The sequence below is a fragment of the Brachyhypopomus gauderio genome, chromosome 4 (genome assembly GCF_052324685.1).
Source record: "Brachyhypopomus gauderio isolate BG-103 chromosome 4, BGAUD_0.2, whole genome shotgun sequence".
Lineage (NCBI taxonomy): Eukaryota > Metazoa > Chordata > Actinopteri > Gymnotiformes > Hypopomidae > Brachyhypopomus > Brachyhypopomus gauderio.
Genome location: NC_135214.1, coordinates 17,815,228 through 17,835,675, shown reverse-complemented (window position 1 = coordinate 17,835,675; position 20,448 = coordinate 17,815,228). Strand labels below are relative to the sequence as shown.

Sequence of the window (20,448 nt, the reverse complement as noted above, 5' to 3'; positions counted from 1 at the left end):
GTGTTGGGGGTGTGTGGAGTAGTGAGGGTGGTGAGTGTGTAGATACAGTGTTGGGGTGTGTGGAGTAGTGAGGGTGGTGAGTGTGTAGATACAGTGTTGGGGGTGTGTGGAGTAGTGAGGGTGGTGAGTGTGTAGATACAGTGTTGGGGGTGTGTGGAGTAGTGAGGGTGGTGAGTGTGTAGATACAGTGTTGGGGTGTGTGGAGTAGTGAGGGTGGTGAGTGTGTAGATACAGTGTTGGGGGTGTGTGTGTAGTGAGGGTGGTGAGTATGTAGATACAGTGTTGGGGGTGTGTGGAGTAGTGAGGGTGGTGAGTGTGTAGATACAGTGTTGGGGGTGTGTGTAGTGAGGGTGGTGAGTGTGTAGATACAGTTTTGGGGTGTGTGGAGTAGTGAGGGTGGTGAGTGTGTAGATACAGTGTTGGGGTGTGTGGAGTAGTGAGGGTGGTGAGTGTGTAGATACAGTGTTGGGGGTGTGTGTGTAGTGAGGGTGGTGAGTATGTAGATACAGTGTTGGGGGTGTGTGGAGTAGTGAGGGTGGTGAGTGTGTAGATACAGTGTTGGGGTGTGTGGAGTTGAAACGTCCCTCTGAAGGTTACAGTATTTTGTAGAAGTACAGGTGGCTCAGAGCAGGACTTCATCAAAGCCCTTTAACATAACTGCAGCATCTGCACTTACTGTAGTGGAGAGGTGTGACAAAGCTTTTATATGCACAAGTTCCTCATATATGATCTCTAAATCATCTACTGTCCTCTGGCCAGGCCTAGAGAGGGGAGGGGGGACAGAGACAGAGACAGACAGACAGAGAGACAGAGATCATCCAGCCTCTCAAATCTAAATGGATGAATGTGAAATACGGTAAAGCACACAGGCAGGAACAGGTCAACATACTCAGTTATACAGACATAACCATTCAGACACTGGTTCCTGGCTCGCTGACCTCCACGTCGGTCATCTTTAAATGGTATTTCGTTCAGTTCTCACTAGTCTGGCTACTTCTATTTATGGAAAGTCTGTGAAGGAAGCCATCCAGGGTGTTAATGGATATAAATCAGTCAAATTCCAGAAGCCCTCCTATTCATAGCTCTGTCCTTGGGAGTGATATAATGACAGCCCCGCCCCAGAGGTCATGCCTGTTTCAGAGATGGGAGCGTACTGTTTTCGGAGGATCATACGCATGTGTGCGTCTGGGCCCATCTGAGAGAGGAGGAGGAGGGTGTCCTGTAGCTCTTCCTCACTCTCCCTCTTCTCCTCATCGCTGGGGAGAGGCATGTCGTCTTGCTCGTCATCCACGAAGCGGTAGAACAGATACTTGTCCTGGAAACTCAGCTCCTGGTCCACTACAGCACAACACAGAGCAGCACCAAATAACTATCATCACAATCTTGGGATATTTTGCAGTACTAATTAGGGATGTAACGGTACAGGGAAGTCACAGCTCAGTTCACACAAACAAAAAACTTAACCAAAAGCCAAATAACTTCAAAACTGAAAACCATCTCTTATTAAATATTTAAAAAATCTGAATCAAATGATTTTAAAACTGTCTGCCTTCACATGTAGATGCTGTTGAAAAGAACGCATAAGTAGTTGGACTATTTTTTTGCTGTTGTTGTTGTTGTTTTGTTTTGATCTGGTTCCAGTGTTTCGGTCTGGTTCCAGGGATTGGTTGATTGGTTTAGTGTAGTCAGCCGCAATATTATTTAACAAACATAAAGTTAGGCAGGATAGTCTTTAGCCATGTTACATAAACACTCAGCGTTGTATTTCAGTTTTCTGCAATAAAAATGATCGCAGTAAGTACTGTGCCGTACTAGAACACACACACACACACACACACACACACACACACACACACACACACACACACACACACACACACACACACACACACACACAAAACAGCACAGAAATATGCAGTGGCGTGAGTGTTTTTGCCAAACTGGCATCTGTTGTGGTTGCTGAATGAGAGTAGATAAGTAGATGTCCTGTCAGTCTTCATCAGACGAAGTGAATGAGTGGATCTGGACAGGAGTCAGACACGCACCAGCCCGGCAACATCGCCCATCACGCCTCAATAATCAGACACAGCAGCGCAGCCTCACGGCTCTCAGACAAAACTGGGATCAGATCACATCAGACTGTGACTGTATGTCACAGCATACAGATCTGTGCCTCCAAATGACTGGTTTGGAATAGTAAAATTGGCCATATAAAGTCATTTCCCAGTCTCTAAGACTAAATCAGAAGAAGAGCTGAAGCCTGGGACAATATTGTCATGGTACAGCCCCTCCCTTCGGGCGTGTCCGTGTGCTTACATTCATCCATATATGGTCGTTTCTGTGTTTGTCTTGGTGTGAGTGTTCATGTGTGTTGTTAGCGTTGTTTGCGTTATTCATTGCACCTGTCTCTTGTTTTGTCAGTGTTGCACTCGTTTCCAGTTAGCGTCATCGTATTTAAGCGTATGTGTTGTCTGCGTTCTTTATCACTCTTTGTTTGAGTCTATGTAGTGTGTCTTTGTTTGATGTTAAATAAACATAAAACGTCCCAAGAACCCTCTCCACCTAACATCCTGTGTGCCCTCCTCACATCACAAATATATCAGAACATTACTTCAGAAAACCTCAGGACAGTGTCCCCAAACATGTGGTTGATATGGAGGTGTAACTCACCGTGGTTGATTTGGTAACTCACCGTGGTTGATATGGTAACTCACCGTGGTTGATATGGTAACTCACCGTGGTTGATTTGGTAACTCACCGTGGTTGATATGGTAACTCACCGTGGTTGATATGGTAACTCACCGTGGTTGATTTGGTAACTCACCGTGGTTGATATGGTAACTCACCGTGGTTGAGTACTCCCTCCTCAAGTAGCACCTGCCACATCCCCACTGCCTGAACCCGTGAGTGAACACAGGAGCCATGCTGCATCTGCCAATCAACCAGCTCCGTGCCCACACAGCACCGCCTGTACACACACACACACAGCCAGAGCCACACACACACGCACATGCACACACACACACATGCATACAACCACACACACACACACACACACATGCACACACACACACACGCATACAACCACACACACACACACACACACAAAGACATGAACATATAGCCACACAGCTCGTACACACATACAGACACACACACAACACAGCCAGAGCCACACACACACACACACACACACACACACATACAAACACACACACACACACACACACACACACACACACACACACACAAACATACACACACACACACATACACACACACACTCACACATACACATACACACAGACATGAACATATAGCCACACATACACACATATAGACACACACACACATGCACACACACAGACAACCAAACACATACACATATATTTAGCCACAGACATTTATAGCCACAACGGGACACACACATAAACACAGTGAACATTGCAGAGTGAACTGCTACACTATGCGGCAGTGACAACTCAAAATGACCCTGGTCTCCAGATGCTCACCTGTAGGTCTTCAGGTGGTACTTCCGATCGCGAATCATGTGAGGTGCCTGGGAGAGGACGGCATTCCTTAGCACCTTACCAGCCCGCAAGATCTTCTCTGATGGTACCTGCAGTCACACAAATCTGTTTCAGAACAGACACTCACATAGTGAGGGATGTGGATTGGCTTACACAGCTGAAGTGGGCGGGATATTTGTCAAGGTTTTGTTTTCAACCAATGATTTCTAAGAAAAAAAACAGAGAGGTGAGGCTTACTAAACATTTACATAGCATGGCAGACAGCATGAGTATAAAATGAAAAGAAAGGACAGAACAAGAGAGAGAGAGAGAGAGAGAGAGAGAGAGAGAGAAAGAGAGAGACAGGGAGAGAAGGATCCTTTGCTTCATCTGCTGATTGCTACAGTGACATGTTCAGAGCCCACAAACTTTTCATCAGTCTTTTTGCTTTGCTCCTAGTTTGCAGAGCTGTGTTCCTGTCGCATTACCCCAAACGGCACCCACACAATGCCATCTGCACCACATCAATAATCAATGAAGGTCTGAGGGTCTGCATTAGAAACCTGACAAAGTGCCCAGTCATCACAACCACCCAAACACTCCAGCAGACACTGCTGCATAGCGGCAGGCTGCAAAGAACTCGTCTAGACGCACTCCTACACAAAATGTCCTCACAGGTTGGTTTACTGTCCAGGAATGTGTAATTTAAAAGGGACACAAGAGTCATCTGGCTGTCTGCAAATAAGCTTTACAAACATTTTTAACATTTTAATGTTTCTATTTTAACATGTTAGGTGTCACTGATTTTATGATATAGTTTTTCAATTCAATTTACAGACTAAATGATTTGCAATTTGCTAACTGTTGAATGGCAGAGTCACACTGTTGTTAGTTAATCCTTGTTTATTTGAGAGCCATAGCCAGATCATTTCTCCTTCGCCACACACACACACACACACACACACACATATGCAGAAGCCCTTGATAATGTGGACTGCTACCCCCGAATCTTTGGATGACCTCCACTATCACCACACCCTCCTCGTGGTCCCTCTGGGAGCCCCAAACAAGTAGCTCAGTCTCTCTGGGAAGCCTGGACTCACCATTCTTCCCCAACATCTCTACTCACACCTCTACTCCCCCTGTCTCTCACAGTACTCTGCTCAACTCAGTGCCTCTAGAGCCAAGGACAGACTGTCTCTAACTAACCCAGTCCCTCTAGAGCCAAGGACAGACTGTCTCTCCCCAACCCAGTCCATCTGAAGCCTAGGGCACACCCCCTCACACCGCCCTCTCCAAGTCCTTCTGTGAGCCCCCCCCCCAAGAGCTTGCGCTTCCAGCCCCCATACCTGCATGTTCAATAATGCATGACACACGCCTATTACAAACTGGGACTCTTCCTTGGGCATTTGATATACTGCCTAATGTGTGATTGTGTCATGGCCGTGAGTGAGGATACATCCCAGTGCTCTTCTCCCTGCACAACTGGGACGGCACCTACAGCACAATGTGGTATTCACTGCACTCATTCACCGCCTCACAGCTTGACAGTAGTACAGTTTACGTCAGTCGTGCACAACAGCCCTCTAGGTTGTAGGAACAGAGGTTTTGAAATGTAGCATCCAAGAAAGCCAGCCATGGTGGGACTGGGTACTATCTATGTGTATGTGAGAGAGAGAAAGAGAGATATAGAGAGTTAAAGAGGGACTGTATTTTCTCAGGGGCTTGCTTCTTGCCCATCACTGATGTAGATACTGTAGGAGGGACATTGCCAGCAGTGGGATGTTACCCATTATGTGACTCTGTGTGTGTGTGTGTGTGTGTGTGTGTGTGTGTGTGTGTGTGTGTGTGTCTATGTGAGTGGATGTTACTGTGGCTGATTTCTGTTCACAAAAAGCATGTTAATGCCACAATGAATCGTTAAAAGTGTCAGAACTGTCCACAGCTCTAACCGTCAAGATATTCAAAGTCCAACCACGCAGAAGTGACAACACACACACACACACACACACACACACACACACACACACACACACACACACACACACACACGGTAAATCCGCTGCCTGACAGGAGCAGGGAAATGACCACTGAACAAGGAGGGGCAGGAAATACGATGGACTCTCCACTGCTGCCTTTATATTTAGCTGCAACATTTAACAAACACCACGTTTTGGCTTTATTTTGAGATTACTGGGGAACGGATGTTACATCAGTGACCACACACACACACACACACACACACACACACAGAGACACACACAGGAGGCTGGATGTGCATCAATCTCTTGTAAGCAGAAGTTTAGCCAATCTTGCTAGTGAATTATAAACACACTGCAATATACACAACAGGCTGTAAAGGCGATATAAATCTAACAGCAAACAAACAGCTGCCAAGAGCTTGCATCGAATATTAATGAAATAGTTGTTTATGAATGAATTATTGTGAGGTACAAGCTGTGATCTGGCAAGCATTGGGACCTGGGGGTGTTCATACCTTATTCACATGCTTGGACACCGACCCCAGGAAAGTGCCCAGCTTGTCTTTGTCAGGCATTCCTGTGAAAAAACAACTGCATTTGTCAAAGTTATCGGCAAACATTATTTTCTCTTTAGGAGAAAGTACACACACATGCATACACACACACATACACACACATATTCCCTTGTAATTCAACCACAACACTCTAGATATAAAAAAAGGCGGTGAAACAGAGGAGACACAGCTCATGAAGGTGGTGAGACAGAAGACACAGCTCATGAAGGCGGTGAGACAGAGGAGACACAGCTCATGAAGGTGGTAAGACAGGAGACACAGCTCATGAAGGTAGTGAGTCAGGGGAAACACAGCTCATGAATGAAGTGAGACAGAGGGGAGACAGCTCATGAAGGCGGTAAGACAGGAGACACAGCTCATGAAGGCGGTGAGACAGAAGACACAGCTCATGAAGGTGGTGAGACAGAAGACACAGCTCATGAAGGCGGTGAGACAGAAGAGACACAGCTCATGAAGGTGGTAAGACAGGAGACACAGCTCATGAAGGTAGTGAGTCAGGGGAGACACAGCTCATGAATGCAGTGAGACAGAGGAGACACAGCTCATGAAGGCAGTGAGACAGGGGAGACACAGCTCATGAAGGTGGTGAGACAGGGGAGACACAGCTCATGAATGCAGTGAGACAGAGGAGACACAGCTCATGAAGGCAGTGAGACAGAAGAGACACAGCTCATGAAGGTGGTGAGACAGAGGAGACACAGCTCATGAAGGCGGTAAGACAGGAGACACAGCTCATGAAGGTAGTGAGTCAGGGGAGACACAGCTCATGAATGCAGTGAGACAGAGGAGGCACAGCTCATGAAGGCAGTGAGACAGGGGAGACACAGCTCATGAAGGTGGTGAGACAGAGGAGACACAGCTCATGAAGGCGGTAAGACAGGAGACACAGCTCATGAAGGCAGTGAGACAGAGGAGACACAGCTCATGAAGGCAGTGAGACAGGGGAGACACAGCTCATGAAGGTGGTGAGACAGGGGAGACACAGCTCATGAAGGTGGTGAGACAGAAGAGACACAGCTCATGGAGGCAGTGAGACAGAGAAGACACAGCTCTTGAATGTAATGAGACAGGGGAGACACAGCTCATGAAGGCAGTGAGACAGAGGAGACACAGCTCTTGAATGTAGTGAGACAGGGGAGACACAGCTCAAGAAGGTGGTGAGACAGAGGAGACACAGCTCATGACAGTGGGCAGTAAGGGTGTGTGAGGAGAGGATGAGTGCTGTCTGGAGCGTCCTGTGAGAGGTCGGGAAGAGGGTCTTGCTCATCACTTAAGGTTACAGCACTAAGCTTTTTCCTCCGGGACAGTCAGGCCATCTAGAGAAGCCGGACCCGTAATACTCTCATCCCCAGCAGGGCACACCTCCTACAGCTGAGCTCTTAATGATTTGATCATTTCCACTTTATTCTGTTTTCAGCACAGAGAGATGTACTGGACATATAATACATTTTGCAGTATTTTGCTGTATCATGTCTTTTATAACACTGTACTTAAGAATCACATATATTATAGACAGCAGTAATGAATGAATGACGAATGTTGATATAATACATATAGCCATAATCTGAAGACTGCAACTCACTGTCAGAGCTGGAGCAGCTTTCCATGACGCCATAGGGAGGGGCCAGGAGACCAGCCATACACTGTCGATACTTCTGAGGAGACAGTGAGAGACATCAGTTCATTTCAGAGGGATGTGGGACAGATGGGGACGGCAGCAGGACCAGGCCGCTCGGCTCTCGCCATGGTGCCCGGACAGAAGAACATCCGCAGGGCCCTGTTCCCTGTGCTTCAGAACACGCCCCTGGGTCTTGGATCAGTGCGTGGCAGGCAGGGACACACAGTTAGCACGTGCACTCACACACACACATTCACATACAGTATACAGTTATATAATAGTGGAGTCAAGATAAGACGCAGTGTTGCCCAGCAGAATGACCACAAACTGCATCCTACTCCCCTACCTATGAACCTCAATGCTTCTGTGCTCACAACCTCTATGGTACCTTGTGCTGTAAAAGGCCATTGATATCTCACTTCAGTGGGCTTTTCTTTCTTTTGTTTCTGCTTGTTCTATTTCTAGCCAGTCCTCACCCCAACAACGATCCAATTTATTATAGCGACCGGCCTCTGAGAGGAGTTAACATACCTTCTTCACCTGACAAAACCACATGAAGCTAGTCCTGGCATCTTTCTGACCCTCCTCACACATCATAGCAGTTGGAGAAGATATGCTAGCACATCAAATCAAATCAAATATATTTGTATAGCGCTTTTCACAACACATGTTGTCACAAAGCGCTTTACAGGATTTACAAGGTTAACAATACTATGGGTCCAAATCCCTAATGAGCAAGCCAAAGGTGACAGTGGCAAGGAAAAACTCCCTAGATGGTGGGGAATAGGAAGAAACCTTGGGAGGACCAAGACTCAAAAGGGAACCCATCCTCCATTGGGCGGCCCGTTAACACACAAATTACACAAAAACAAATTATACAGATGAATACACAAGTCACAAACAAATCACACAATCAGGCTAAGTATAAGGTAACTAGAATAAAAGTTCTGGGTGTTGATATTGTCAATGTAAATGTCATGTGATGAACACCAGGTTTTCATTCCGTGTCAGAGTGATGATACTGGTCTTGTAGGCGCCGACTGCATTGTTACTCCCCAGGTGAACCTCAGAGAAAAAAGATATGTGATGTGTAGTGTTGCCACCTGTCCCGGTTTTCACGTGACCGTCCCGGTTTTCCCGGGCTGTCCCGGTTTTCCTTCCTTTTAATATTCGGTCCCGGCAAAAAAAATTCATTTAATGTCCCGGTTTTCACTAGGTTAGTTTAAACCACAATTTAGACTGTCTCTGCACACTTTAAATCTGTCTTTTTTTTTCCTCGCTGTGTCCATTTTAACCCCCCCTGTCAACAACTTACATTCAACACGTAACACGTTTTTACAGTAAAACCTATATCTGTGTCATATATTGTGACTACTCCACCTCCACACCCTGTGATACGGGGCTGATGAACATAACTGTATCCAGGAGGAGCTGCTTCATTAAAACTTACATATTCGTCTACTCTAGCCCATGTCTCTGTTAAACAGAGTGCATTTAGTCTGTTATCTGAGATTATTTTGTTTACTATCACAGCTTTTGATGCAAGCGATCTAATGTTTAGAAGTCCTAGCCTTAGCTTAATATTGCTGCTCACTTCATGTTGATTATTTAATTTTAATTAGATTTTTAAAACATATCGCCCTGTTATTCCTATACCTGCCACGGTTAACAGACACAGTCTCAATGGTTTGGTAGGTAGGGAAGTAAGTTCTACTTAGCGAATGGCCGTTTTTTTTTCATTTTTGGGTGATGTTGTCCTTAACCGTCTGTCTGTCTATTCTGGCTGTGCCGTCATCATATTGCTAGCTAACATATCAGTAATGACCAAAGGTGTCAATTCCAGGTTCAGAAAGTAAAAGTCCTCACCAGGATTTTGCTCAAGCTTGCTAGATTTTCTAATTAGTGCAATCCAGGTAAAATTAGTGGAATTAACACAATCCAGGAAGCCTGAGCAAAATCCTGGTGAGGACTTTTACTTTATGAACCTGGAATTGACAACTCTGGACAGAGGAGCCAATTGTCACCTGCTCCAACATTCTCTGCAAGTAAAGATGATCCCATTCAGGATCATTTAGGAAGACATTTGTTTGGGGTTCTGTAAAGCAGGACAGCAGGGTCTATCTGGACTGAGCACTCCTCAGAAGAGTCTGTACTTTCTGCCCTGTTTTGAGGGCCTGTGTCTGTGACTTCCTGTCATCCTCAGCAACCGGGAGCCATTGTACGAGCAGATTGAAATTAAATCCCTCTAATCTTGACTTGTCTGACAATCAGAGAGGATCACACAGGGTCTGCTCTAAATCAAAGACTGACCAGCACACACACCACGCCACAGCTGCAATTAAACAATTTTGTACCCCCACTTCTCCACGTTTGTCAGCTACATCTGTACATGGAGTATCATCCATCATGCTAGGTATGGCTTCATGTGAAACCCTTTCAGACGACACAGCCTGCCAGGCAGAGGAAGTAGAATATTGTAATAACAACGCAGCTACTTCAGTGGGAGCAGAGCAGTGATGTAATACACTTCACACTCATGTAAGGGTAAAAGACATTCACGAGAACCAGGTCAGGGCAGTTGAGGAATCCAGACAAGAGTGTCAATAGAAGCCAAAGTGACATGGAGCTGCACACCCACACAGGTCCACCATGTTAGTCTGATGTAGTGAAAGGAGGAGAGGAGAAGAAGAGTGCCTCGGAGGGTTTCCACACAACCTCGGACTCTCTGGAGAAGAGCAACCACGACCACAACCCACTAAGAATATGTTTGAATTTCACAGTAGATGAAAAGGTCGTTTTCAGAACGGGGCTGGCCTGATTCCAAATCAGGGTAATTTGTTAGCTTGTTCAGAGCACAGAAAATGGTCACATGTGCAAGCCCTGGTTGCAGTACATGCTACCCTGGCCCTTGTTGCCTGGCCCTTGTTCCCTAGCCCTTGTACCCTGGATTATGCACCATGGCCCTTGTTCCCTGGCCCTTGTTCCCTGGATTATGCACCCTGGCCCTTGTACCCTGAATTATGCAACCTGGCTCTTGTATCCTGGCCCTTGTTCCCTGGCTCTTGTTCCCTGGATTATGCACCCTGGCCCTTGTACCCTGAATTATGCAACCTGGCCCTTGTACCCTGGCCCTTGTTCCCTGAATTATGTAACCTGGCCCTTGTACCCTGGGCCATGTTCCCTGACCCATGTATTTTAGCCCATTCTTGCTGGATTATGTTCCCTGGATGATGCAGTGGCACCAGTGTTAGCAGGGAGAACCCATTTAATCTCCAGTCTGCTCTCCGTACGCCAAAGTAATAACAGCCAGAAGCACTCCAAGATGGATAGAGCAGATATTGGTGAATATGTTCTGCTAAGCATTATCCAGCATGGTGAAGAATGGTTTGCACCAGTGACTCCATTAGCCACTGCAGTCACTAGAGATTACAGCGTTATGGCCCGCTTTAAGCTCCTGTCCCTCAGGGAGCAGAGCTCTAACTGAAGGGACCTAGCGCATGTATAATAAATTAATATGTACAATGTGTGTGTGTGTGTGTGTGTGTGTGTGTGTGTGTGTGTGTGTGTATGAGAGAGAAAGAGGGAGCCAAATATTAGTAATACTAAACATTTCAAGGTTGCCTTGTATTTTCTGTATGTCATTAAACATGTAAAATCTACGCATGATGACAGGAATGAGACACATTAGTAATATTCATGCAATTTTTTACAAGAGTTGAGGTTAGGTGTCAAGAGGTTTTTCACTAAATGAAAAATGGCCCACTTTCGCTAACTGCCCTGTCGTCTGATATCATTTCATCATAATCATCTCCATTTATCTCTATTTTTAACTCAGCGTGCTGCTCTGTGCATAGTTCTGTGTTGTGATGGAGGAGATGAAACCCTCCAACAATGAGTAAGGGTGCTAATCCCGTAGCCCATTAGCCTGTTCACTGCAGCACGTATTCAACGTATTCACCCATTACTCCTCAGCTCGTCAAAGAAGCCTATTCAGTTCCTCGAGTGCCCTGCGGAAACACTGGGAGAGCACCTGAGGCTTTTGTCCTCAGAGTCAGAATCTCAAACGTTTAATTCTGATACATATAGAAACATTCAACTATGTACAGTACATACCATGGTGACACACAAACGCAACTGTGAGACTGATAATGTTCTCAGTAAATAACATGTTCTATAGACGTTCAAGAAAAAACATCACATGAATCCTTCAATGATGTAAACTACACTTAATTTCAATTTTATTTCCTTGTTGGAAGCAGCATTTCTGGGCCTCTGTTCACTGTGTCTACCCAACTGGTTCCTGGCACAATTATGGCTGTTGCAGTGAGGGGAGGAGCCTCAAATATGCTAATGAGCTCATTCATGTCCGAACATGAGCCAAACCTTGGCAGATCACTCAGAGTCCCTGAAGGAGGAGAAGGCCTTTGATTGAAAGAGATGTGACAGCTATTGGAACTCAGCGGGGAGTTTGCATACTATTACCACACACGCACACATGCACACACACTCAGCTTCACTCAGTCTTCATAATTATGTCGCTCTGACTAAGTGTTGCTGTCAACCGAAATGAGCATCCTACTGTTTATTACAGTAATTAGCATCCTACTGTTTAGACCAATAATAAATAACATTGAAGTTACAATCAGGGTATACCCAGTGTCACAAAACCACAACATAACCCAGCAGACTCATCAACAGGCGCACATTCAAAGGCATATCACAGACACCAGTTTAAAGATGTTTATAGCATATATATATATATATATATATATATATATATATATATATATATATATATATATATAGTGGAAGCTTCAGAGGGGAATTATATTAAAATGTTAACCACACTGTAATAATATTGTACTGTGTATGTGTGGTTACATGACTCCAGATTGATTTTACACAAGCTGAAGGGTTCACTGGTGAATCTGATAGAGTGGATTCATTGGAAAACACTTTTAGTTGTGTTGCTTGTATCTACTACATCTAGTTGTGTACCTACATCTACTACATCTAGTTGTGTACCTGCATCTACTACATCTAGTTGTGTACCTGCATCTACTACATCTAGTTGTGTACCTGCATCTACTACATCTAGGTGTGTACCTGCATCTACTACATCTAGTTGTGTACCTGCATCTACTACATCTAGTTGTGTACCTGCATCTACTACATCTAGTTGTGTACCTGCATCTACTTCATCTAGTTGTGTACCTACATCTACTACATCTAGTTGTGTACCTGCATCTACTACATCTAGTTGTGTACCTACATCTACTACATCTAGTTGTGTACCTGCATCTACTTCATCTAGTTGTGTACCTGCATCTACTACATCTAGGTGTGTACTTGCATCTACTACATCTAGTTGTGTACCTGCATCTACTACATCTAGTTGTGTACCTGCATCTACTACATTTGTTGTGTACCTGCATCTACTACATTTGTTGTGTACTTGTATCTACTTTTTACCCAGCAAGTAAGTGGGTTGTAATCCCTTCATTACTGGAGGTTCAGGAGGTCCCCAGTCAATGGCACTTAAACAGGTTGTCTGGGCATTTCTTGATTTTAGAGTGATTTTAGATCTCTCTGGGGAGAGGAATGCCAAATGTTAAGAGAGTCTAAAAAGGACAGGGGAATACACACACACACACACACACACACACACACACACACACTCACTCACACTCAAATGAAATAATTTAATTCTTTAGGTTCGGTAAAAATTTAATTTACTGCAATTATCAGAGTCTGTAAAGAGGAATGGCACTGACACACACACACACACACACACACACACACACACACACACACACACACACACACACACACACACACACACACACACACACACACACACACCCTAAAGGCTACACTGACTAAAAACCATCTGTGGAGGAACACCAGACTACGAAATATAAATTAAGAATAGTTTCCATAGCTCCATATCTCCATGACAACCAGAGCCCTCTTACACTCATGGAACTGTACACTAACATCCTTCAGGTCCCACATGTTGCCATCAAGACTGCAAGAAGTGTTTTTGCCAGGGATGAGTCCTGCAGGGATAGTTCACCCACAACACCAGCACAGGCAATGCAAAACAGGAGCAAGAAATCCATCTAATGGGGGCTAACTGCTACCTCATTTCTTTTCAAAACATCTGAATTATAGAGGTTTACTATTTCTAGAATAATACATAATTATTTCATTATTTATTTCATTTTGGCAGTTTTCTATAATTACGGACCATTTTCAGATGAGCGGACACTACTGAAACAATACTTGAATGATTTTAATTACTGTGTATTGTAAGTTCTCCCTTCAAAACAATCTCATACACAAACACACATATACATACACCTCTGTACTTTAGGTTGAATTATTCAACCAAATTACACAATACACCCAGCCCAAGTTTCTCTCTGTCCATCTTTCTGTCACTCACTCACTCACTCACTCACTCACTCACTCACTCACTCACTTACTCACTCATTCACATACTCACGCACTCATTCACATACTCACTCACACACTCACTCACTCACACTCATTCACATACTCACTCACACACACACTCACTCACTCACTCACTCACTCACTCACACTCACTCACACACTCACTCTCATTCACATACTCACTCACACAATCAAATATACACATACTCACTCACACACTCACACTCACTCACTCACTCACAAACATACTCACACACTCACTCACAAACATACTCACACACTCACTCACACACTCACTCACTCACTCACTCACTCACTCACTCACTCACTCACTCACTCACTCATACACTCATACACTCATACACTCATACACTCGAGATGCCTTTATTGGCATGACTTTGCAAAGTAAAATATTGCCAAAGCACTGGAAGTTCAGTTTCAGAAAATGAATATTTTTAACATATTGACTCTCTTTCTCTTTCCCTCTCTCTCTTTCTGTCATCTTTCACTCTCTTACCAATCTATATATAATTGCATAGATAAAATCATGCTATTTCATCTAGCAAATAGAAATAAAAAAATACACTCAAGAGAACAAACTCCAATTAGCATTCAAGCAGAAATAAACCACAAAGGGAGAGAGAAAGAGAGAGAGAGAGAGAGAGAGAGAGAGAGAGAGAGAGAGAGAGACTCCCTTCCCCGATCTACTGCCTTAGCTCGGTCATCACCACACAGGCTGCATATATATGAGCAGTTAACATAAGCACTTTGCTACACTGAGAGAAACAGGCTCAGATCATACTCAACTGAACTGGCTGAGAAAGCCACAGTGACTAAGCACTCTCACTTGATAAAAACACTGCCCTGTATGTACACATACATTGAAATCCAAAAGCTAGCGTGACAGAAAGAGCAGAGAGGAGAGAGAAGGAGAGAGAGAAAGAGAAAGAGTGAGAGGGCAAGAGAGAGAGAGAGAGAGAGAGAGAGAGAGAGGAGAAAGAGCAGAAACTTACCTACAGTAAAGTGTGCCCCATGCCGGGCGTGTGTGTGCGGCGGGCAGTGCCGGTGATCTCTCTTTCTGTACACCTCCTGTGCTCTCTGTCCCTACCACAGAGTGAACACTCCACTGCTCCTCCCTTCTCCTCCCTGCTCCTCCAACCAGCACGCCGCCGATCTCTCTCGCCTGTCTGTGGGACGGATGGCAGGGCGCTCCCCTGTGCACGCGAACGAGGTGCCACCTGGGTCCCGTTCTCTGCTCCGAGGTCCCTCTGAGTCCTGAGCGCACCACACGCCTGCGAGTGTGTGTGTGCGCGCGTGTGTTTAGTGGTCTAGCCCAGCGCTGCACAGAGCAAGGACTCATCAGAGCATCATGATGATTGGAGTAAACCAATCACCTAGCAACCACCCCAGATACTCAAGAGGGAAACTGCCCTTTATCCATTTTTGTAATAGTTTCAGTCAGGTTTCATTTACAATATTACCATCCGGTGCGCAACTGTCTAATAGCATCTGACTACATATGTTGCTGGTATGTTAAAACATTTAGAATATGCATCTCCAAACACTGATTAGAAGAAATGGATACTACACCTTCTGTTAATCAATTTTATAATTAACGATGGCTGACACCAAGCGTGTCAGTGCTGGCTCAAGCCTGAAATTCAATAGAACAAATGGAGGAAAGTGTTGGTAGGTCATGAGCCTGATTCCTAGGAAGCAGAAATGCTGCCTTGCTAGAAAATATATTTAAGTTGCTCTGGATAAAAGCATTTACCAAATGTAATTTAAATGTGGAGTTCATATGGTGGAGTTACTTGTCTCCTATTTCAGCAGAGCACAAGCATTTTGGGATATATAAAGAAAAAGAGCATCATAAATATCTCACAGAGAATTCCCAATTGCATTTTAAATTACTAAATTACAATTTATTTAAATATTGCACGTGTGCATGAAAAATACAATGACTAATATATCATCAAACAGAAGATCAAGCAGTTGTCATTTTGTTACGTTTCAAGCAATAAATGCTTTGATGTCTACCATTGCTTTGGCAGCCATTGTGGTATTCTCATTCATTCTGCGTGCCACTATCTCCACATGCTATGGCAGCGACGACTGAGCATCTAACGAGTCTGTGGGGTGACCAGAGCAGCGTGGAAGCCCAGACACCAGCAGAGTGGAGAGATTCAACTGAGACATCTGAGCTGCTTCTCCAGCCAGACAGCTGCTCCTGCTGCCAGTTACACAGCAGAGAGCAATCTGGACTCTACACGCCCACTAGATCCACACGTCCACTAGATCCACACGTTCACTAGATCCACACACCCACTAGACTCACACGTTCACTAGATCCACACGTTTACTAGATCCACACATCCACTAGATTCCCACACGCACTAGATCCACATGTTTACTAGATCTACACACCCACTAGATCCACACGTTCACTAGATCCACACACCCACTAGACTCACATGTTCACTAGATCCACACGTTTACTAGATCCACACACCCACTAGATCCACATGTTCACTAGATCTACACACCCACTAGATCCACACATTCACTAGATCTACACACCCACTAGGCCCACACATTCACTAGATCCACACGTTTACTAGATCCACACACCCACTAGATCCACATGTTCACTAGATCCACACACCCACTAGATCCACACATTCACTAGATCCACACGTTTACTAGATCCACACATCCACTAGATCCACACGTTTATTAGATCCACACACCCACTAGATCCACATGTTTACTAGATCCACACACCCATTAGACTCACAAACCCACTAGATACACACGTTCATTAAATCCACACACCCACTAAATCCATACACCCACTAGGCCCACACGTTCACTAGATCCAGACACTCACTAGATCCACACTCCCACTAGGCCCACACATTCACTAGATCCATACACCCACTAGATTCACACACCCACTAGATTCACACATTCACTAAATCCACACTCCCACTAGGCCCACACGTTCACTAGATCCACACCCCCCATCCATACACATTTATTAGAACCACACGTTCACTAGATCCACAAGTTCACTAGCCCCATGTGTTCATTAGATCCATATTCACTATATCAATACATTCTTTCAATCCACATGCCCACTAGCCCCACACGTTCACTAGATCCACACATTCACTAGATCCACAAGCCCACTAGCCCCTCATGTTCACTAATTCCTCACACCCACTAGGTCCACACACCACACACCCCACTCTGTCTCTACAAAAGCGGCATGGACCACTGAATCGCCCGGCTTCAAAAGGGAGAGTTCCTTTTCAAAGCTGCCGGAATAATCACCAGTCCAGCGCCGCCAGCTTTGAAATAGAAATGAGTCGTTCCACACACAAACAGGTGTGGTGGTCCTCCTTCGTTGCTACATGTCCACCGTTTCTCTTGTGCCTGGTTTTGTGTGTCTGACTGTTTCCAGTATCCCCAGTAATGTTTCAGTAGAGTAACACCATCTGGGATTTTGTGTATAGTCGTTTGTGTCTATGCTTGTGTATGTGCATGATCGTATGTGTTGTGTTGCACGAAGCAGACACCAAAGCACAAGCATATCCACACGCCACAGATCACCAGCAGACAACTGCACAGTGTAACCACAGAGATCAGGCCATACCATAAGCATGAAGCAACATTCATATCCTCCCTAAAATTCTCCATTATAGCCCCTGACAGCCATTCCTTTAATACAAAGACTTGTGAATAATGTTTCTTTTTTTAATTGCACTGAAGGGCATGACACATGAAGTGATTTTACATGTATGCAAACACAGTAAATGCAAATCTCTCAAGCGGAAACAGAAGTGCTAATTGCACAGAGCTCCTCAGAACTGCTTGCAATATTGTTTCATCCGAAGAGCAAAGAAAAAAACAATATATTCAGGTCGCTTGCGTTTAGACCTGATATCTTTCTTTAAAACAAGACCCAAAGTGATTATATAACCTCTGAGCCACAGGTTTCTTCATAGGACAACCATAGGAAATCCAATGTGATTACATTGTAGTCGAAAATGTATAAATTTCATTTCCATGCCACAAAAGAAGCATTAGGAATAATAATTTCATTTAATAAAGGTGAAAAGCAAATCCATGACACAGGGATTAGTTCCATTCAGCTGGACCTGAGCTGTATGCTACTGGTGTCTCTCTCAGTATGAGTCATAAAAACATTTTAAACAGTTGTTTGTTCTTTACTGCTGTTGTTGTTGGATGTGTGTGTGTGTGTGTGTGTGTGTGTGTGTGTGTGTGTTTGTGACAAGGGTGCTGATTAAACATATACCATATGCACATTAACATATCGCTTTTTCATTCAGCCAGATGAAGCTGCAGGGGATTTCAAGGATCCGGTGGAGCCATGCACACCGGATCACACCACGGGACACCGGATCACACCACGGGACACCGGATCACACCACAGAAATCCCTGAACACCCAAATCAATAGTCGTGTCAGTCTCCATGGCAGCAGACAGCTATCCAAGGCGCCCAGCGGAGGATCCATGAGCTCCTGGGCGCTTGTTTCAGGGACCAGAAGCAGCACAGAGGGGGTGGGGCCAGGAAACACATGACTGGTATATCATTTAGGGGTGACCTGCAATAGTCGCTGATTGACTATAGTCGACTATACCCCCTAGTCGACTATGAACGTCATAGTCGAATGTACCATTCTAACTGCATGGGTGTTCCCAAGCATGCTGCTAAGCATTAGTTGTTACATGAAATGTCTTTGTTTTCGTTATATATAGCCTTTTGTCAAATAAAATCATCCTAATTTCTGTTAGTAAATATTTAAAAATTATGTCTGCGCATTAACAATAGGCATATTCCTTACTACACATTAATAAATCACACCCTGCTGTTGCACAATCCAAATGAGCGGAGCTGAACACGCTACACGATAGTCAGCATCTACTAAAAAACTTCAAAAGTATTTTGAAAAAGATAAAGATGAATCAAACAAGGTAAAGTGCAAGTTATGTCATCAACGTCTTTCATTTCGCACGACAACAACCAACATGGTATACCATTTAAAACGCGTAAGGTGGAAAAAACAGTTCAGCCGTTTGTCGTTTCGGTCGTGTCGTCTCGTCTCGTCGCGGTGCGTCTCGACAAGTAGGCCTATAGACATTTTTTGTTGTTTGCTTTTAAACTCTGTTACTTGAACCTTTCCTTATATATTTTTGCTGTTGTGTGTCAATTTGTTAATATTTTCAGGCAGGCATATTTTATTTAAAATATTTTTGACATTTTGCAGAGTGCCTGTCTGACAGTTCGATATGCGCAATGCGCACTGACGTTTAATGTTCTCTAACGTTTCATAAAAAATAAACAAGTAAATAAATAAAAGCTGAATAAAGCCAACCTACCGTGTTTATTCATTTATCTGAGTGTTTTAGGTTTTTACTTTGAAGAGGAAAAAAGTCCTGAATGAGAACAGGATCCCGTTTAAGATGCTCTAAATTAAAAAAATAAAAATAAACCCGATTCGACTATTAGTCGACTAAAGGGAAAAGCTGACGAATCAGATTCGACTATGAAAATGCTTAGTTGAATACACCCCTAATATTATTACTCTGTTTCACACTGCACCTGTCCTGCACATGCTCACTGCTCACCTGCACATGCTCACTGCTCACCTGCACATGCTCACTGCTCACCTGCACACTCTCACTGCTCACCTGCACCTGCACACTCTCACTGCACCTGCACATGCTCACTGCTCACCTGCACATGCTCACTGCTCACCTGCACATGCTCACTGCTCACCTGCACACTCTGCTCACCTGCACCTGCACATGCTCACTGCACCTGCACATGCTCACTGCTCACCTGCACAAGCTGACTGGGCTGCTGCCAACTGTCATTAAAACGTCATTTCATGATGAATCTGGCGAGTGCCTCAAATCCACCTATGACTGTGATATTTCTCTCTCTCTCTCTCTCACACACACACACACACATACACACACACACACAGCACATTGTCCGTTTCTCTTGTACGGCAGCGACCCCATCTGGCTGCAACCAGATGAAAGACCGATGCCTCTGACGCCGGACTGGGAGAGAGCCTAACTCAGGTCTCCAACGTTGAAGTGCATCTGGCCTTCAAAATCAGCTGCATGCTCATCTCTGCAGATGCCACACAGACCTAAAGCACTGACCATCACATTGGGCTGTCGAGGAATTCAAGTTCCTCTTCCCTTCACGTTAATCATCAAGCCCCCCGCCATAGGACGAGCAAAGCCAAGAATTCTGGAGTCACTG

The 20,448-nt window shown here is 44.7% G+C and overlaps 1 protein-coding gene across 11 annotated transcripts in view; it reads right to left on the bottom strand.

Annotated features, from left to right (window-relative positions):
- Positions 1-20,448, bottom strand: part of rapgef4a (Rap guanine nucleotide exchange factor 4a) — a 91,674-nt gene that overhangs the window by 58,352 nt on the left and 12,874 nt on the right. For 6 of the 11 annotated variants that reach the window (XM_077002787.1, XM_077002786.1, XM_077002789.1 and 3 more), the window contains 6 exons: positions 7,649-7,721; positions 6,007-6,068; positions 3,513-3,619; positions 2,847-2,968; positions 1,155-1,338; positions 677-761 (listed from right to left, as the gene is read on the bottom strand). In XM_077002787.1, coding sequence (XP_076858902.1) covers positions 677-761; positions 1,155-1,338; positions 2,847-2,968; positions 3,513-3,619; positions 6,007-6,068; positions 7,649-7,721 — 633 coding nt within the window. Of the gene's footprint in view, positions 1-676; positions 762-1,154; positions 1,339-2,846; positions 2,969-3,512; positions 3,620-6,006; positions 6,069-7,648; positions 7,722-15,156; positions 15,234-20,013 lie in introns of those variants that run through there. The other 5 variants (XM_077002788.1, XM_077002794.1, XM_077002795.1 and 2 more) reach the window with 3 other exon arrangements.